This window comes from Manis javanica, chromosome 16 (genome assembly GCF_040802235.1).
Source record: "Manis javanica isolate MJ-LG chromosome 16, MJ_LKY, whole genome shotgun sequence".
NCBI lineage: Eukaryota > Metazoa > Chordata > Mammalia > Pholidota > Manidae > Manis > Manis javanica.
This window is the reverse complement of record NC_133171.1, coordinates 24,666,444-24,684,737: the sequence shown is the minus strand read 5'-3', so window position 1 is coordinate 24,684,737 and position 18,294 is coordinate 24,666,444. Positions and strand designations below refer to the sequence as shown.

General features: G+C 41.4%; 1 protein-coding gene across 1 annotated transcript in view; it reads left to right on the top strand.

Moving 5' to 3' along the window:
* The window catches only part of CD109 (CD109 molecule), a 91,463-nt gene that overhangs the window by 39,452 nt on the left and 33,717 nt on the right, over window positions 1–18,294 (top strand). The window contains exons 6-17 of the mRNA XM_073224710.1: window positions 3,120–3,159; window positions 5,690–5,774; window positions 9,514–9,610; window positions 9,869–10,010; window positions 10,712–10,821; window positions 11,462–11,686; window positions 12,462–12,563; window positions 12,647–12,709; window positions 13,318–13,494; window positions 13,867–14,019; window positions 17,039–17,113; window positions 17,675–17,735. Coding sequence (XP_073080811.1) covers window positions 3,120–3,159; window positions 5,690–5,774; window positions 9,514–9,610; window positions 9,869–10,010; window positions 10,712–10,821; window positions 11,462–11,686; window positions 12,462–12,563; window positions 12,647–12,709; window positions 13,318–13,494; window positions 13,867–14,019; window positions 17,039–17,113; window positions 17,675–17,735 — 1,330 coding nt within the window. The remainder of the gene's footprint in view (window positions 1–3,119; window positions 3,160–5,689; window positions 5,775–9,513; window positions 9,611–9,868; window positions 10,011–10,711; window positions 10,822–11,461; window positions 11,687–12,461; window positions 12,564–12,646; window positions 12,710–13,317; window positions 13,495–13,866; window positions 14,020–17,038; window positions 17,114–17,674; window positions 17,736–18,294) is intronic.

Here is an 18,294-nt window from a genome sequence, read left to right as displayed (position 1 = left end):
ATGAAACTTGTACTTCCTACAAAAGCCCTGGGTTTTTGTTTTTATTTTTTTACTTGATGCTTTTAGTTAATTTTAGTCAAATTTAGTTTAGTTCAGCTAAAACTAACCTGAAGCAATTTGGAAAGACATCTTACTTTTAGGCCAGGGGTCAGCAAACCCTGGCCTAAAGGCCAAATCCAGTCCAACACTTGTTTTTATAAATAAAGTTTTATTGCAACACAGTCCCATTTGTTTACTTGTTGTCTGTGTGGACTCACAAAGCTTACTGTCTGGCCCTTTACAGAAAAGTCTGCAGATCCTTGTTCTAGACCAATGAAAGTTCTCAGTATTAGTGTTTTGTGGTTATGTATGACATAAATTGCTACTAATTCTCTGAATTATTGTTAATTTAAATACGTCAACATCTTCTACCATTCTTGATTACATATTTTGTAAAGATACTGATAGAAATAACTACAGTTGTTGTGGAAACTGATATGGCCTGATTGCCTAATGAAGAACATGTTGAAAGTTAAAAACTCATTCCTGCTTTTCAGACCTCTTCGGCAGTAAAATAATTTATTTCTTGATTTGCATGTCACTACTTCTAAGCAGCCTGGGAAAACCTTGCCTGGTACCCAGCACACTGTCAGCACTGAGTTCCAGAAGGATTCCGTGATGCATTGGGACGGCATAAAATGACAGTGAAAAGAAACAGTTCCTTCTCCTTTTCCTCCGTTTTGCATGAAGGCGTGCTGAGTTGGGGGCTGCATTCCCCATGACTGCATGGTCTGTTTCAGAAGATGGACATGAAGCAGATAATTTTAATATACTGTGTTAAGTAAAATGATTGAGTTATACCCAGGATATTATGGGAGAGAGAGTGTCTAGCCCAACATGGGCAAAGGTGATCAGGAAAAGGTCCCTGGAGGAGGCTAAGTGCAGGAGATGAAGTCCAGTGTGTTCTGTAGGACCTGCAGGGGGAGACGTCTAGAGGTGGATCTGAGGTATGGGCTAGAGGTGGAGATTTTGGTGGTGTAAGTACAGAGGTGGCAGTTAGAACCATGAGAGCTGAGCTTACATGAGGGTCTGGAAGGTGGGAGGAACGCCGGGTCAGGATGCGTGGGGCCAGCATTTCAGGATCAGAAGGGGAAGACCATTAAGGAAACAAGGAGAAGTCAGAAGGATCCTTAAGGATACAAGCGAACGGGAGGCTTGAAAATGTCTTAGACCGATTGAAGGGGAAGAAGACAGCAAACAGACGGAAAGTCCTGGAGTGACTGGCAGCATAGGGGGCAGGATAGGAGATTTCATTTCAAATAAAATCTAATTCACTACTTAGGTGTTAAGCAAATAATTACCTAATATGGGTCTCAAGGCTGTTCAAAGGAGGCGCAAACAAATAAGCTGATTACTTACATTTGTTGAAGCTAATAGTAGTGATTTAATCTGACACATATTTATTGCACACTTTTTTTGGTGTCAGACACTCTGTGAGGTTTGCACAGAGAATGAAAGAATGATCCGCTGTGGACCTGGTTCTCCAAGAGTTTGCAGCAAGAGAGGCCACGCTCCTAAATCTTTATGATGCCCCCTTTACCCTGTAAAAAGAGGAGGAGGGTTCCACTGCGGAGGCTTAGAGCGCAGAGGGTGCCACTCTGAGGGTGGCAGTTTGCGGAAGCAGTGATATCGAGCTAAGTCTGGGAAGGCGGGTAGAGATGGAAGGGGAGTAAGCGTGGTGCCAGAAACTGCACGAAGCTGCCAGCCTGGGGTTCCTGCTCTCCACCGTGTCTGTCTCCATCGCTGGACCGACCGACCAGCTGTCTCCGTCCATCTTTACAGAGCCTCCTGAGGCCGTCTGCATGTGGCACTCACTCAGTTAATGTTTGCTGTGTGAATTTAACTTGACAGACAGTTATCATCACTCTCTAATGTCTTATTCCATAGTCTTACCTGTGCTGGCCTCAGCAATAAGGCCGAAACTAATGTAAAGACTAGAGTTCTTAAGTTTGTCAGTGAAACAGGAAATGCATGTACATTACCTTCTTGGTTTGATTTTTGAGGATGACAAATTAGAACTTACAAATACATCAAATACATGTAACTTATAAGATTCCTACATAGGGCATGGAAACAATTTAAGATGGAAGTCACAATTGTGGAGATTCTTGAAATTGATCTCAACAAATTGAGATTCTTTGGGATCTACTTTAAATGATGTCATTAAAGCCAAATTTTAGGTACAAGTAGTTAGCCTATATGTAATTATGTTTGCTTTACACTTTGAAATGAGCTCTACCCTTCTTTTAGGATCAAAAAATTACTTGGTGTGCAGTGGCTTCATATTAACCAAGAATGATTTTTTAAAAAACTAATATTTTTGAGCTGCATCTGTGTATTTACATTGATAAACTTTGTGAATTGGATTTAGAATGCAAATTGCATTAGTGGAATTACCTATTTTGAAAAGGTTCTATTAACGTGTTACTTATGATTTAGACTGTACAGAAACAGGAAGAGTTAAAAAAATGATAAAGGTTCACATGCTTTCTTGTTGATTTTGGAAAAGAAAGAATTAACGATATTTGTTAAAAAAAGTAGAATGTATTGATGTAAGGGTTACACTAAAACATAACTCAAGGAATTGGGAAGGTAGAGGATGTTAGTCTATTATGATTTTGTATCCTTGATTATTTATAAATATCTGAATGTAACTTTATTTCCTCCACTGATTTTTCTGCATAGTAATATCCAAAAAAATTTGGAGTCATTTCCTGTTAGTTTGATGTGTTATTGTTGCTTCATAAATTCCTAAATCATCTAAATTAATCTAGTTTTCCTTTCACAAATGTTGGAGGTCAGATTAAGCAGCGTGTTTAAGTGACCTGCAGTGAGTTGTAGAGACAGGCCATGCTTTTGTGTTGACAGACTGGCAAGAAAAACTCGTGCCATCTCACAGGCTTCATGTTGCAGGTGACTAAAAATAAACGTCCACAAGTAAACTGTTTTGTTCATTAAGTCATTATAAATATAATTTAAAAATAATTTAAAAAATCTTTTTTTGCAGGTAATTCAGAAAGCAACGTATTACATAAGAACTCACTTATTTTCTTGTCTTTTTTTTTTCTTTCTTCCAATAGGACCAGACATATTATCAATCATTTCAGGTTTCAGAATATGGTAAGAGTTCTTCAGTTTATTTTGAAGGAAAACCCCCACATTTATTCCTTTATAAGATATAAAGAGATATAAGAGAAATTTCCAAAAGATATGTTATTTAAAGTAAAAATCTCATGAAGGCAAAATCCTGGTGTTATGTATAGGCCTACCCATGTTTTTTCTTCTGTGAAAGTTATAAAGGGACATTATAAAGAAAAAGGTAGGAAAAAGATCACTCACGTTACCATTATGTGGTCTTCCTTAGGCGTCAATCTTCTGTTTTTCTCCTTTGTTGTGTTCATCACACGTTTAAATTTTTGCAGTGACTCCCCATGCATTTCGTCGGGCTGACTTTGGTGAAGACGGTCTGTTGAACTTGGGTAAATCCTCCTGCACAGGTCACATTTATAAAGCCACCGTGAGACACATAGATAGAAACAGTGTGACCCACGTGCTCTGTTGGTGGCTGGGGAGGAAGGAAAGATGAGGCGAAGGCACAGATCTCAGGATTAGTTAGAATTTGAATAGCTTTTCTGAGGTCGTATTTGAGCTTTTTCATTTGATTTGTGTCACTTTTTGAGGCTGTTTGTTCAGGCAGTAAAAACGCTGGAAAGCTTGTGTCCACCTTGTGGCTCAGGCCTCCTGTGACTGACGTACCATGGTCCCATTTAAGTCTCAGGGGCGGCGAGAACAGGGATTGGCAAGGTTTCTCCCGTGGAGGGCTGGGTAAGGGTGGTTCAGGCTCCGTGGGCCCTATGTCTCCACCGTAACTATCCAGCTTTGCCGCCGTAGGAGGCAGCACGGACCGTGTGTAAATGAACGGAGCTGTGAGCCAATAAAGTTTAATTGATGACATGGAAATTTGGATTTTTGTATATTCCACATATCATGAAATATTCTTCTTTTGATTTTTTCCAACCAGTTAACAATGTGAAATCATTCTTATCTCATTCTTATCTTACTGACCCTGACCTGTCACTGGGCGTCCCATGTGGGGGGCACTCCCCACGCTGGCCGCTCAGCCCCTGCAGTGGGGCTGGTCCCAATGGGAATGTACTGTAAGCGTGTAAGAGGCCAGATTTGGGAGAGCTAGTGTGGGAAAAAAAAGAAAAATAGCTCATTAGTAATAACTTCTTATATCAATTACATGTTGAAATGATAGTATTTTGGACATACGGTGTTAGGTAAAATACTATAAAAATTAATTTCACCTGCTCCTTTTTATTTTTTGAATGTGGCTACTAGAAATCAAAAATGACCTATGTGGCCACATTTTACTTCTTTTGGACAGCCCTGATCTTGAAGGACGAATCAGAGGCGGCCAGGTTTTCATAGGCTACGTTCATTCCCACAGAGGTGTGGCTGGCAGTTGTGCGCTGGTGCAGGGGGCGTCGTGGGGGTGGAAAATTGAGTGCCAGCCATGATTTTTGAGGGGGGACACCTGAGTCTCCCTGTTCTAAGTGAAGTCCATCTGGGAGTGGCTTCTAACTTCTAGCTGGTGGACAGCCTTGGAGGAGGGTCAGAGGTGGCCTGGGCGGCTGCCCTGGCCCTTGGGTGCTGGACGGGTGCAGAGCCCAGGAGTGTCTTGGTATATTAAGAGCTTTTAGCCTGGTTTGGAGCTGGAGTTCTGCCCCATATGGTGTGTCTATCTTGGTGCTATTCTTGTGTTCATGGAGTGGTGAGATGCTTTGTTGTGAGGCTGATTTATTCTTTTTAGTCAGTGTAAAGAAAATATTTCTACAGACTGAAAGGAAACACTTAAAAAAAAACTCTGGTGGTGTGCTTCATAACAAATAGTGTTAATATTTATGAAATCTTTCATATCTTAGTTATATAAAGCCAACCAAAGTAGGGGTTTCTAATTTTGGGATTGCCTTTGGGAACTAGTACCTGCCACGCACAGAAGAGCATCATTATTTTATAGTTGTATTTTAGTTATTAGCTAGAAATCCTACTCCACGACCTTTGTTCATAGCAGAGCGTCACCCTAGACTGTCACCAGATGGGCCTTTGATTCTCTCGGTGGACACGGGTTCTCCGTGGCTGCCCCTACAGCAGCACGCAGAAGCTGAAGAACCTTGGAGCCCCTGGGTGGGCTCTTAGTGACCGGGTTGGAGAGAATTCCCCGGGAAGGGGCTGCGCTAGAAGCGGCTATTTACCCAGTGGTGGGGAAGTGCTGTCACGGGCACTGAGGAGCGCTGACGGTGACAGCCGAGGGGCAGCCTGGACTTCCAGCACTCAGAGGCCATTGCATCTTGTTCTGGCTACAGTTTAGGTCCTACCAGTGGGACGCTTCCACCAACACGAGTGTCCACGGCAGCTGGTCCCCACTGTCACCGGGTGGTCACCAGCCGTACCGGGGTTTCTGGTTTTAGGTGAAACGAGGTGCTTCTCACCTGTATGTTAACAGGGGTTTGCATCTTGGTGACTCTAGGTTCACATAGCATCAGTGAGCCACCCCTTTAGAACAATTCTAGTTTTTATTTTGTTAAGCTGAAAATGGTAGTAAAATCGATTCTTTAAAATATTGGCCCTGGCTTTTCTTTTTCAGTTTTACCCAAATTTGAAGTTGCTTTACAGACCCCGTTGTATTGTTCTTTGAACTCGAAGAGTTTAAATGGGACAGTCACAGCGAAGTAAGTGTCAGTTTTCTCTTTATGACTATATGCTGTTATGAAACTGTATGTTGAGGAACTCTTTATATACTGTGGAAAAGCACAACGTTCTGCTTGTAAAATACCCCAGTGGGCAGGAAACGAGTACCTGTAATAATTAATTAAGCATTGAACATGTCTGCACAGGGCTTCGCACCTGTATTTCTGCTTCCAAGCTGGTCCAGTCCTGAAATTTTTCCCACAGACTAGTGTCCTTCCAAGACTTAATAGAAGATCTCTTTATGTTTTCCTCTTTTAGCTGACATGGGTTGAGGCTGCTTTTACCACTTCTTAAATCCTAGTTTTTCCCCCTGGATCCCGGAAGCCAAATCTTGTGGAGCGTCTTACTGCGATTAGCAGATGAGCATACAGTCCATGTCCATCGCCCATGTCGGCACGTGCGCCCAGAGAGGGCCTGCTCATCCCATGTGCCCGGCGCACAGTGGGTCCCTGGACTTTGGTCCACTGGCCTGAACACCGCAGCCTTTTGTTGTGCTGAGGCAAAAAGCATCCTCAGGGTTCCTGATAAGTGATTCTCCCAAGTCTGGTCTGGGGTTTTGCTGTTAAGAAACCCCAGGACTGGTCCTTTGCAGCTTCAGTTTCTGAACTTTATTTAGTCTCAGAATGTATTTGAAGTAGTTGAGAGAAACTGGGCCCCGTTTCACTGCTGTCTCAGCACCACACTGCCCTCGGGGGAGCGTGCGGGGCAGTGAAGGTGACAGGTGGCGCGTCCCCTGGCGGAAGCAGTCCGCAGACCACATGTCCCGGGGGCTCCTGCTTCGATTCTCTGTGGCAAAAACCCTGTGAAGACCTCGTGACACAAAGGCAAACGCAGGTCTATGATTTGGCTGCCAAGTCAGTTTTCTGCCCGTGTTCAACAAGAGGTAGCTTCCGTGGTGGGTCTAGGCCCTGCGGATGAATGTACTGTTTAGGAAACACGTAATTGCCTCTTACATAATGGTCAGCCTGCCCTTGACCTTAGCTGGAGGGAAGCAGTCTGTCTGGGTTTATTTTGAGTTCCTTGACTAAGGCACGGGACTGTGTGTGCCCAGAGACCCTCGATGCCCGCATGGACTGCGCTGGGCAAGGATGCCTTCTGCGCCTCTGTCTTTGGTTCCCAAGGCTGTGCCGGGGATTTAACAAAGTCATTTAAAACAGTGGTTTTTAAATGCTAGTAACTTTAAAATATTTTATATGCATTTTCACGGGGTGTGGACCCCCTGAAGCCACCCTTTGGACACCTTCCTTTCTCTGGGCCAGTAAGGACTCCTGTAGTTCCATCCTGATTCTCACTCTTTAATTTCTCTCATGAATGTCTTGTAGTTTTCAGGGTATAGGTCTTTCACCTCCTTGGTTAGGTTTATTCCTAGGTATTTTATTCTTTCTGATGCAATTGTAAATGGAATTGTGTTCCTGATTTCTCTTTCTGCTAGTTCATCGTTAGTGTGTAGGAATGCAACAGATTTCTGTGTATCAATTTTGTATCCTGCAACTTTGCTGAATTCAGATATTAGATCTAGTAGTTTTTGAATGGATTCTTCAGGGTTTTTTATGTACAATATTATGTTATCTGCAAACAGGGACAGTTTAACTTCTTCTTTACCAATTTGGATGCCTTTTGTTTCTTTGTGTTGTCTGATTGCTGTGGCGAGTGCCTCCAGAACTATGTTGAATAAAAGTGGAGAGAGTGGGCATCCTTGTCTTGTTCCCCATCTTAAAGGGAAGGCTTTCAGCTTCTCGCTGTTAAGTATGATGTTGGCTGTGGCCTTTATTATGTTGAAGTACTTGCCCTCTATCCCCATTTTGTTGAGAGTTTTTATCATGAATGGATGTCGAATTTTGTCAAATGCTTTTTCAGCATCTATGGAGATGATCATGTGATTTTTGTCCTTTTTGTTGATGTGGTGGATGATATTCATAGATTTTTGAATATTGTACCATCCTTGCATTCTTTTTAGTTTTGAAATTTTTAACTGAGATGAATAAAAACCCGCATTTATTTAATTAGCTTTGATGTGAACATCTGCTCATTATTTACACCTTGCTAAAATAAGAGATTCTTTTCTACTAACCAGTGTTTTCTAGAAGATTGTAAAGAAAATAACAGCATACATCTAGTTACTTTCATAAGTCCTGTGGGCAGCAGAATTTTAAAAATATTATTTAATCTAAGGTTTATTAAAATGTATTAATATTTGATGAGTTGAGATATTTGTATCCTGCAAATGACACTGAAAAAAAAAAGTAGGGAGAAATTTGAATTACACCGGTATATTCAATTTTTTAGGTATCATTTTGTAAACTGTTTGTGCTATGGCTATTTTATGAAAAAAAGAAAAGCCCTATTTTCTTAATGCTACTGGCCCAGAGTATCTTTGACTTGTTTTCTTTAAATGTTACTAAACTATTATTTTTTGAATATCCAAAATGTTTCCAGGTTCTGTTTAGGGCAAGAACTATGTGTGTCATTGTTTCAGACTTACTACAATCTGCTTGGGGCTTGGAAACTTATATCTGCTTCACATTTAAATCAGAATGAAAAATATTTGTGTCTGAGAATTCTTTAAATTATGACTGGATTTTCAAGCTCCCTGTACTTTGGCGTGATATAATTCTTTTAAAGTATGATGTCCTGGTATTCTCGTTACGTGCTCACTCGATCTTTAACGAGAATTAAGCCGTGTTAGGTTCTAAGGACTCCGTGGAGGAAATGACTTTGATGCTGAGGTTGCTAACCAGGGTTTCCACTGATGTTACTGTTTCCATTTGGAAGAGATGGCACATTTGAAGATGTATTTGTTTTATTCTTCTTAATCTGGAGTAGGCTATATTTTACCATTGGCTTTTGCGTTCAGTTGATTCAGAACTTTCAAGGGCAGTTTCTGTGTTCATCTAACAGATTTGGGAAGTAGGAGTTCATTGTTAGATTTATAGAGTGCAAAGCAAACTTGATTTCTACATTTGGCTGAGCGTGTCACGGGAGAGATGGAAGGAACCCAGGGAACGCATTTAAAAGAGGCTTTCTGGAAGCGAAATGCTGTACCAAAGATTGTTTCTCCTTCTCACGAAGCAACTTTCATATCAAGAGAGGGGATATGGTTAATAGATAGAGGACAGAGCAGAGGTGAAATCTGTGCTATAATTTTGGTACTATTGATTAAAAAATATTACTCTTATTTAAAAATTTCCTGCAGTCGCCCTGAATTTTGATAGTCACAGCACATTTGGTGCCCAGCACATCTGGTTTAATAAGCCCTCCTGGTTAAGTTTGGAACAGGCAGCAGTTTCGACTGACATTTAAAGATGTTCAAAGGCTGCAAAACCTCATGGGCATGAGGTTAATGAGCCAGCCCAGATTTCTAGGCATAAAAGATCTGTAATCTTTTAAAACATTTGGATGGGAAACATCAATTTCAGTTATGCTCAGATCTTCTCTGGTGTGTCTAAGATGGTAGGAGGCTGGGTAAAGCGTGTGTTGTGAACTGTTTTGAGATACTGTAGTTCAAGGTATTCCCAGTGTGAAGACTTAATTTCAAGGATTCACCATTTATTAAGGACATTTGTAGCTATGTTAAGTTGTAAAAATTTGTGAGATTTTTAAATAGAGTTATTTTAGGTTGGATTGCCATTGTATACAATTGAAAGGAGTATTTTCATTGTGTTATTTTGATACTATCAAGTTGAAATGTAAAAAAAAAAAAACCCGTTTATTATTTTTCAGGTATACGTATGGGAAGCCAGTGAAAGGAGATGTAACACTTACATTTTTACCTTTATCCTTTTGGGGCGTAAAGAAAAATATTACAAAAATATTTAAGGTAACTTTTACAGATATAACTTCTAATGGGGAAAAACTGTAAGTGTACTTTTTCTAGGAATAAGATTTTGTACTCAAATTAAAAAATTGAGTGATAAGAAAACCAAGAGCTTTCTAGCACTGGACAAGTGAGAATGTTCCATTTTAGTGAATAAAATGGAACCGGGGCCATTGTGTTGTTGAGACGCAGTTTGAATTTCATTTCTACAATTTGAATTGCTAAAGTGAAGAATAAAATTGAAATTTTTTAACACAACAGATAAATGGATCTGCAAACTTCTCTTTTACTGATGAAGAGATGAAAAAGGTAATGGATTTTTCAGACGGGCTTTCTGAGCACATGTATCTGTCTTCCCCGGGGCCGGTAGAAATTTTAGCCACCGTGACTGACTCACTTACAGGTTTGTAGACCTCGAGGTGAAGGTATGGCGTTTATACGGTCCATGCTGCTCTGTCATCTTTCTTATCATGACCAGCACAGCCACTTGGAAGCATCGTTGCCTTTCTAAAGATGCTGCTCAATGCTGAAAAGTCATGACTATTGACTAGTCTAGCTTGCAGAATGTGTCCATAATGAAGGGGAAACTTATTTTTTCTATGGGAGTTGGTACTTCAACTGCCTGTGATAAGTGTTTGTCATTTTTTTCCATGTCTACTCTTTCTTTTCATGCTGAAAACTGCATGGGAAGGCCTACCTTTACAGCTGACTTCTTTTTAAAAGTCACTTAACATCTTTGAAATTTCACCTGCCCCTAGACAGTTTTCTCCTGCAGTAGTAAAGCAAAGGTTAATTACTTGGATCTGTCTGTTGCTAAATCAGAAGCTCCCAGCAGTCCCGGAAAGAGCAAAAGGCTTTTCTGTCCGTGACTTTAATCTGCTGGTGCCCAGGTCATGATGGGGGTGGCAGTAATGGTGCTTAGACGGGATCCAGAGAGGATGTGATAGAACTCCGGGTGGGGGCAGGGGGCTCTCCTAGGGAACAAGCCAGTGTGAGAATGAGGCTTCTGTGCCCTGATATCCTAACCCCTTGGGGAAGTGCCCAGATTGAGAAATTGGGTGAAGTCTGACTTTTGCTTTCTACGTGGTGCAATTTCCAAAACAGGTATCTCAAGAAATGCAAGCTCCAATGTGTTTTTCAAGCAACATGATTACATCATTGAGTTTTTTGATTATGCTACTGTCTTAAAGCCATCGCTCAACTTCACAGCCACTGTAAGTTGGCATATTTATTAATGATCGAATGCAGTAAGTTTAATTTGATGAAACGATGGGATAAAACAGCGGTCCAGGGCAGGAAGATGGGTGCGCTGGCGGGCCTGGGCCGAGAGCACCCCAGATCGGGGCGGCCTGGCGGGCCCTGGGTTTGGGAGGGGGCAGAGGGAGAGATTCAGAGGTGTCAAGTCAGGCAGAGCTGTGGGGCTGGCAGAACAGGAAGGACCGGGGGGCGCTCAGCTCCAGATGTACTGGGTCCGAGACGACGCCATGTGCCAGCGTCCGCTGGGCGGGGCTGAGTTTGCGCCCCCAGAGCGGGGCAGCGTGGCGGCCCGGGTGCGGGGCCCTTGGAGGGAAGGTGATGAGCATGTCACTGACGACTCGGCGATTCCCAAACATGGGGACGAGGGGATGCAGGGGCAGGGGGCTGAGGTGGGGGGAGGGCACCGTGCAGCCGCGGGAGCCGAGAGGCGCGGTACCGGGGATGAACGGCCGCGGGCCGCCTCCATCCCAGACCGGGCCGCCTGCCCCGCCGGGGGCTGAGCTTCCGGAAACAGCGGGTGGAAACTGGGCTCATCTGAACTGAACATCCTTGCTTCTCGCGTGGCCCCTCGTTGCAATGTTGTGCTTTTACGATCAGGTGAAGGTGACGCGTTCTGACGGCGGCCCACTGACGCTGGAGGAAAGGGGCAATGACGTGGTCATCACGGTGACGCAGAGGAACTCCACGGAGCCCTGGGGCCGGTGGGGCGGCAGGCGGCGGGAGGTCGGGGCTGCCCAGATGCTGAATCACACCGTGCCCCCGAGTGGCATCTTCAAGGTGGAATTCCCCATCCTGGACGACTCCAGCGAGCTGCAGCTGAAGGTGCCCTCCGCTCGCCTTCCTGTGGCACGGCTGCAGCAGGACTAATGTTGGGGGGTCCAAGTGCACAGGAAGTGGACGCGTGGTCCTATTTCTAAAAGTGGGGGAGAGTGGTAAAAGTAGCTTACTGGCATTGGCTCAGGGTCGGATTCATTTTGAAGAGCACAGTAAAACACAGCCCTCCGAAGACAGGGCGGAGAGCGCCCCACGCTCCCCGGCGAGGTGGATTTTCAGTCATTTGAAGTTGTGTTTTGGGAGGTGCTGAAATGAAAGGGGGCCGCATTTTTTCACCCTTCCTCCCCCGTGCTGAGCCCTTTCCCAGAGTGGCTCGCCTGAGGCTCCCCACCCGTGCCTGCCCCCTTCCCTGGGTGACTCAGCCCTGCCACAGGCGTGGCCTCCCATTTGACTCGCTGGTGGGTGGAATGGGGTGACTGGATTTCTTGTTTGCAAATGAGCTCAGCGTCGCGGAGAGAAGGAATGACGTCCTTTTTCATTTTGTTCTTTCCTCACAGTACTGCGTGAGGTCATGCCTCCATTTATGAAATGTTAGGAGACTGCGCTTTTTTCCTCTTAGATAATGATGACTGAGACCCTCTTCGCGTTTTAGAGCGATCACTTCCTTTACAGTGTAAGCGATAGAATGATGAAGGTCCAGCGTCTGGGGATGCATTGTTCCCACAGGAAAACAAGTGAAAGTGAATTTGCCTTTTAGTAAATGTTCAGCGGCTTTTCCATAGATAGAGATGAAAACTTATAGATCCCTTTTCTTTCCGTATAGGCCTATTTTCTTAATAGTGTGAGTAGCATGGCAGTTCACGGTATGTTTAAGTCTCCTACCAAAACATACATCCAGCTGAAAACGAGAGACGAAGATATAAAGGTAATGCCTACAGTCACCTGGTACAAAACAACCGGATTCTTTTGCCATTAATATGTCTTTACTGATTATGATGTTCTTTCTAGGTGGGATCGCCCTTTCAGCTGGAGGTCAGTGGTAACAAGCACTTGAAGGAGTTAAGCTATATGGTAATTTCTTACAGAATCTAGGTTTATGATCTATTTTGGAATCAAATGGTGTCTACCTTATGTCTGGACTAAATTTTGCTAATTTCAAAAATTCAGCCTCACACTCTTTTAGCCTGTCCTTTTCATATTGCTATCAAAAGATCTTTTTTTCTTTCCCCACCTATGTTTGCATTTTTTCCAATTTAAGATGGATAATTAAATGTTGCATTCCATTTAAAATTTAAATTTCTGTGAGAGGATCCACACACACATTCTGTGTAGAAAATTACAAAGCAAAAGAAAAACGAAGAATAAAAGAAAAATTCCTTCCCACCGCCTTCTTGTAATTTTGCTGACCCTGGTCTCCCAGAGGTTGAGCTCTCGGTTGCTTCCGCTCAAAAATCCATTCCTGACTTTGAAGCTACTGTTGTCTCCATCAGTGGGGCTTTAGCTTAACTCTTTCTATTGCCCAGCTTCTACTCCTTGTGCTGCTGGTCAAGGACGTTTTCTGGCATTCAAAGAGGCTTTGAAGTTGGTTTCAGTCAAGAAGTTGTGTATTTGGTTAAAATTATGGTGGCTGCAGTTAAGATTCTCTTGAGCACAAAATGAAACTGGTCTCTTCTTTCCAGGTAGTTTCCAGGGGGCAGTTGGTGGCTGTCGGAAAACAGAATTCAACAACCTTCTCTTTAACACCAGAAAATTCTTGGGCTCCAAAAGCTTGTATAATTGTGTATTATATTGAAGATGATGGGGAAATTATCAATGATGTTCTAAAAATTCCTGTTCAGCTTGCTTTTAAAAATAAGGTAAGGTTTAAGATGATAATGTTTAAAAGAAAACTTCATATTTGTGAAGTCTTAGAGATGTAATATTTCTTTAGAAAATGGTTATTAAACCAAATCAGTTAGAAATTCCTATTTCTAGGGCTATGGGTAAACCTCTTTATATTTAGTTAGTACCTATGTCTTTTCACATGTGGAATTACTGGTCACTGTGTGTCTTATTTTTAAGTTATGATTCTTGACTTTAAGACTTGAACTCAAATCCATGAAGCTATTTCAGGGTTTCTTGAATGGTGGAAGCAGTATTGCTTTGGCATGGACTTTCAGAGGCAATATAGAATTTGGGTGGTGGTGCTAGTGGCGTGAGGGTAAAATCCTGTTTTCTCCCTCTCTTAGATCAAGCTGTCTTGGAGTAAAGCTCAGGCGGAACCGTCTGAGAAAGTCTCTCTCAGGATCTCCGTGACACAGCCACACTCTGTAGTTGGGATTATTGCTGTTGACAGAAGTGTGAATTTGATGAATGCCTCAAATGATATTACTATGGAGAATGTGAGTTCAGCTCTTTTTTCATTACAGAAATATACTTTAAAAGAGAAAAAAGAAACATCATTGCATTACTTCAAACATCTAAGGAAATTTCATTAGTTCCTCTTCAAGTACAAGTCAGTCCTCAATAAAGCTTCCAGATAAAAAGGACCTGCATTCCAGTTGTTACACTGGAAAGAGGCTCATGTGCTCAGTCAGATGTCTGCTCTCTTAATGAGGAATGCCACCTAAAGTTTTCCTTCATTTTCATGCTGTCTTTTAACTTAAAATTCTTAAAAAAGCACTGGGAAACTAACTTGCACAATTCTGGATGACATTGGAAAAGAGAGCTTCGGATAATTTTGAAGGGTTTTCTGTTTTGGTTGTATGTAATGGTTATAAAGAATCTGAGTCCCTTCTGAATCAGGAATTTGCCTTATATTGAGGGAGTGAAATATATTAATCTGCAGAAAACTTACAAACCAAGAAATACATGAACTTCTAGCATTATGTGAATGAATTCCCCATTCATTAGTCATCATTTTTATTTGTAAGTTCCTGCTATATCATTGTGTACTATTGCAGTCAAAATCTGGATTGTATAACTCATGTCCATTAATTGACTAAGTATAGTGATTAACAACACATCAGGAAGAAAGATATGTGTGTTTGGGCCAATTTAGTTTCCTGTAAAATTAATCCACTTTGGTAAAATTACACCTATTTTTCAGTTTCTACAGCTAATTTTTCTTAAAAAAAATACTCCTTTAAAACCAATTGGTCATTTTTTTTCTCTTGACTTTTCTTAAAATCACATTATTCTAAGAGGTCTATAGTATCTAACATTTGATTTAACTGAGTATAGTTATACTCTCATTTTATGGCTTTCTAAATATATTAATAAATATGTTATTCCATTTCTTTCTTCCATATGTACACACACACACACACACACACACACACACACACACACACACACACACACACACACAGACACAGACACCCTCTGTCTGGTGCTCATGACCTCTGTGCCTCTCTGTCTTGCTGTATATTTACACTGAATTTTGTTGGATGTTAAGATTGCTGTCCAGCTTTCTTTTGGTTCATAGTGGCCTGGCATGTTTTTCCAGCTTTTTATTTTCAACCTTTTGGAAGTTTTTGTTTTACGTCTATCTTGTAGATAGCATATTGTTATATTTTGCTTTTGTTTTGAAGTCTAATCTGATAGTATATTTTAATAAGCTTATTTAACCCATTTACCAGTATGGTACCTGTTGTTCTAATTAAGACTTATTTCTGATTTTTGATTCCTTATTTTAAAGTTTAAATGATTCTCTCTCTCTCTTTTAAAACAAGTCTTCTTTCCAGAGGCTAGATCACATTTTGTGCGGCTGGTTTGGAGTCACGCACTCGCTTTTGTTCCCATGGTAGATGCCCTAGGTCATGAACCGTACTCGTATTTATCCTCTTGATTTCTCCCGCTGTCAGTACTTGTGTCTTCCTCTAACAAGATGAGCGTTTTGGTGTGCTTTCTTACTGTTGTGCATCGTTGTCTCTCTCCTGTCCCCTCCTCCAGCCCTGGCCAGGTCACATTGCTATTGTGCAGAATTGTACCCCGGTGTCATTACAGGTTGCCCTTTCAGTCTGTGTGTGCCCTTCATTTCTCAGCTGTGGAAATAAATGTACACCCACGCTTTCTTCATGTGCTTATCGTGGACGTGGCAGTGGTGGTTGTTAGCATAGCAGAAACAGTGGTTGTGAGTGTTTAATTTTAACTTGGTGTGTTTTTAAGCTTGTGCTTAGAATCTTTCATGATTTTATTGCTGCCTTTGTCTTAATTCATCTGGTTAATGATAATGTAAATAAGGGAGATGTATCAGAAATAGTTACGAAAAAGGACATCATATCTTAGCTTTTTTTAAATGTAGCAAAATATATACAATATAAAGTTTGCCATTTTCACCAGCTTTAAGAGCATAACTCACAGTGTTGGGCAATCATCATCCCTATCTATGTCCAAAACCTTTTCATTGCTCCAGTCTCCAACCATTATAACCACAGTATCTCCCCAGTCCCCTCTCCCCCAGCCACTGGTAGCCTGCAATCTACTTCTGTCTTTATGAATTTGCCTGTTCTAGACATTTCATAAAAGTGGATCATGGAATTTGCCTTATTTCACTGGGTGTAATATTTTCAAGGTGCCCCCACAGTTTTGCATGGATCAGAACTTTCTCTTTATGGCTGAATACTGTTCCGCTGTGTGTACGCACCACAGTTTGTCTCTCCACTCTTCTGCTGATGGGCTGAGGCTAATGGACTCTGGTGGCTGGTGTGGCCGTGGACACTGGTATATAAGTGTGTCTTTGAGTCCTTGTTTTTGGTTCTTTTGGGTCTATACAGAGTGGAATTGCTGGGTCATATTCTAATTCTCTCTTTAACTTTTCTAGGAACTGTCAATTTTCCTCACTCTTGCTAGCAATAAATATCATTCCTAAAAGAATAGCATTGCTAATGTGATAATGCAAAATCTCACTATTGATAAACCTGTCTCATTGATGTTTAATCTGCATTGCTTGATCAATGAGGTTGAATATTTTTCTGCTGATTAATCATATACATTTCCTCTTTTGTGAATTCTCTTTGTGTTATTTAAAAAAAATATAGTTCACCGACATTTTGCAGAACTTCCATGAACCATCAAATTTATCCTGTTTATCTTTGTCGAATGGGTAGGTCATATTTATTGCTGAGCTCTATGTGGTGGTCTTATCAACCAGAGACATTTAAGTTCCTCTTGGGCAAACTCAAGCCCATACTTCTTAGGGGCTCTGGATTGGCCAGAGTAAACATAAAGTTAAGAAATATAATTTTGGCTGACTGAATCATGAACAAGGCATTCACATACTCATTATTCCTCCATTTGGGTCATTTTCAATTTTGATAAGCCTTGAGTGTGTCTTATCTAAGTTATATATAAAAAATGTTGCGGAGGGCAGAACACGTTGATGCGACTCCGTTCATTCCATATATTTTATCTCCTTAGGTGGTGCACGAGTTGGAACTTTATAACACAGGGTATTACTTGGGCATGTTCATGAATTCTTTTGCAGTCTTTCAGGTATGTTCAACTTGCTTATGATTTAAAAAGATATTAATATCTTTTACTTTTGCAAACACTTTGAGAATTAATGACCTGAATTATGAAATGGTAACCTTTTATTAAATGTGTTGCTGAAATACAGTGTGTAATTTGAAATGGAAAGAAAATAATCCTTCCAGTTTAAAAGCAAATGGAAAAATTTACCATTAGAAAAATTAATGGAATTGTCATTAAACAAATAATTTCTTTCTTTTGTATTGCTTTCCTCGACTTTGAAATGTCTTGTTATGCCTGAGAGAGAGACAGAGAGAGAGAGAGAGAGAGAGAGAGAGAAAGAGAAAGAGAGTGAGTGTGTATGTGTGGGTGTGTGTGTGTGAGAGAGAGGTAGAGGGCATATGCTCCTTAGTGTATGTACCTAAACTCTAAAAAATGAGCAAAAATTTAAAAAAGAGGGAAATACTTTCACATTCTGCATAAAAAGATATCAGTGAGAGTGAGTTAGGAGTGTGGGACACTGCTGTGACAATTTAGAGAGCATTTAAACTTTTATTTCAAAAGAAAACAAATTATTCTTTCTAGGAGTGCGGCCTCTGGGTATTGACGGATGCAAACCTCGGGAAGGGTTACACTGACGGCGTCTGTAAGTAAGACCTGCCAGGGCACCTTTGCAGTATTTAAGTTTTTCATTTCAGGTATTTAAAATTACTTAAATAGGTACAAATACTTTCTGGTTGAACATGGATATTGTGATTTTCATTTCTGTTCCTTTCTCCTAAACCTTGGAGTGTCATGTACTTGGAGGTCCATTGGAGCCCTGATGTGGAATGTTTGTCTGGGCTCCGGTCTAGATGGTTGGAATGAATGCTCTCCATTCGCTCCACTTCCCTGAGGTGTTTGTGTTTGTGGATATTTTGGAAGGTCCTATGTGTCCCATGGGTAGTGAAAACTGCTGTTATTTTGGAATTAGATAAAAGGAGCAGTGTATTTTTGAAACATTTTGTTTTCTAGTTTTTCAGTGTTCACCTAGAATATAGCCCAGATGCTGGTGTACATGTGCACACACACACAAACACGTCACACATGCACGGAATACACATGCATGTGCACACACATGCACACTCACGCACACCCAGGTACACACACACACACATGCACGTGTGCACATGCACACACACACATGCACATACACTCTTTCACCA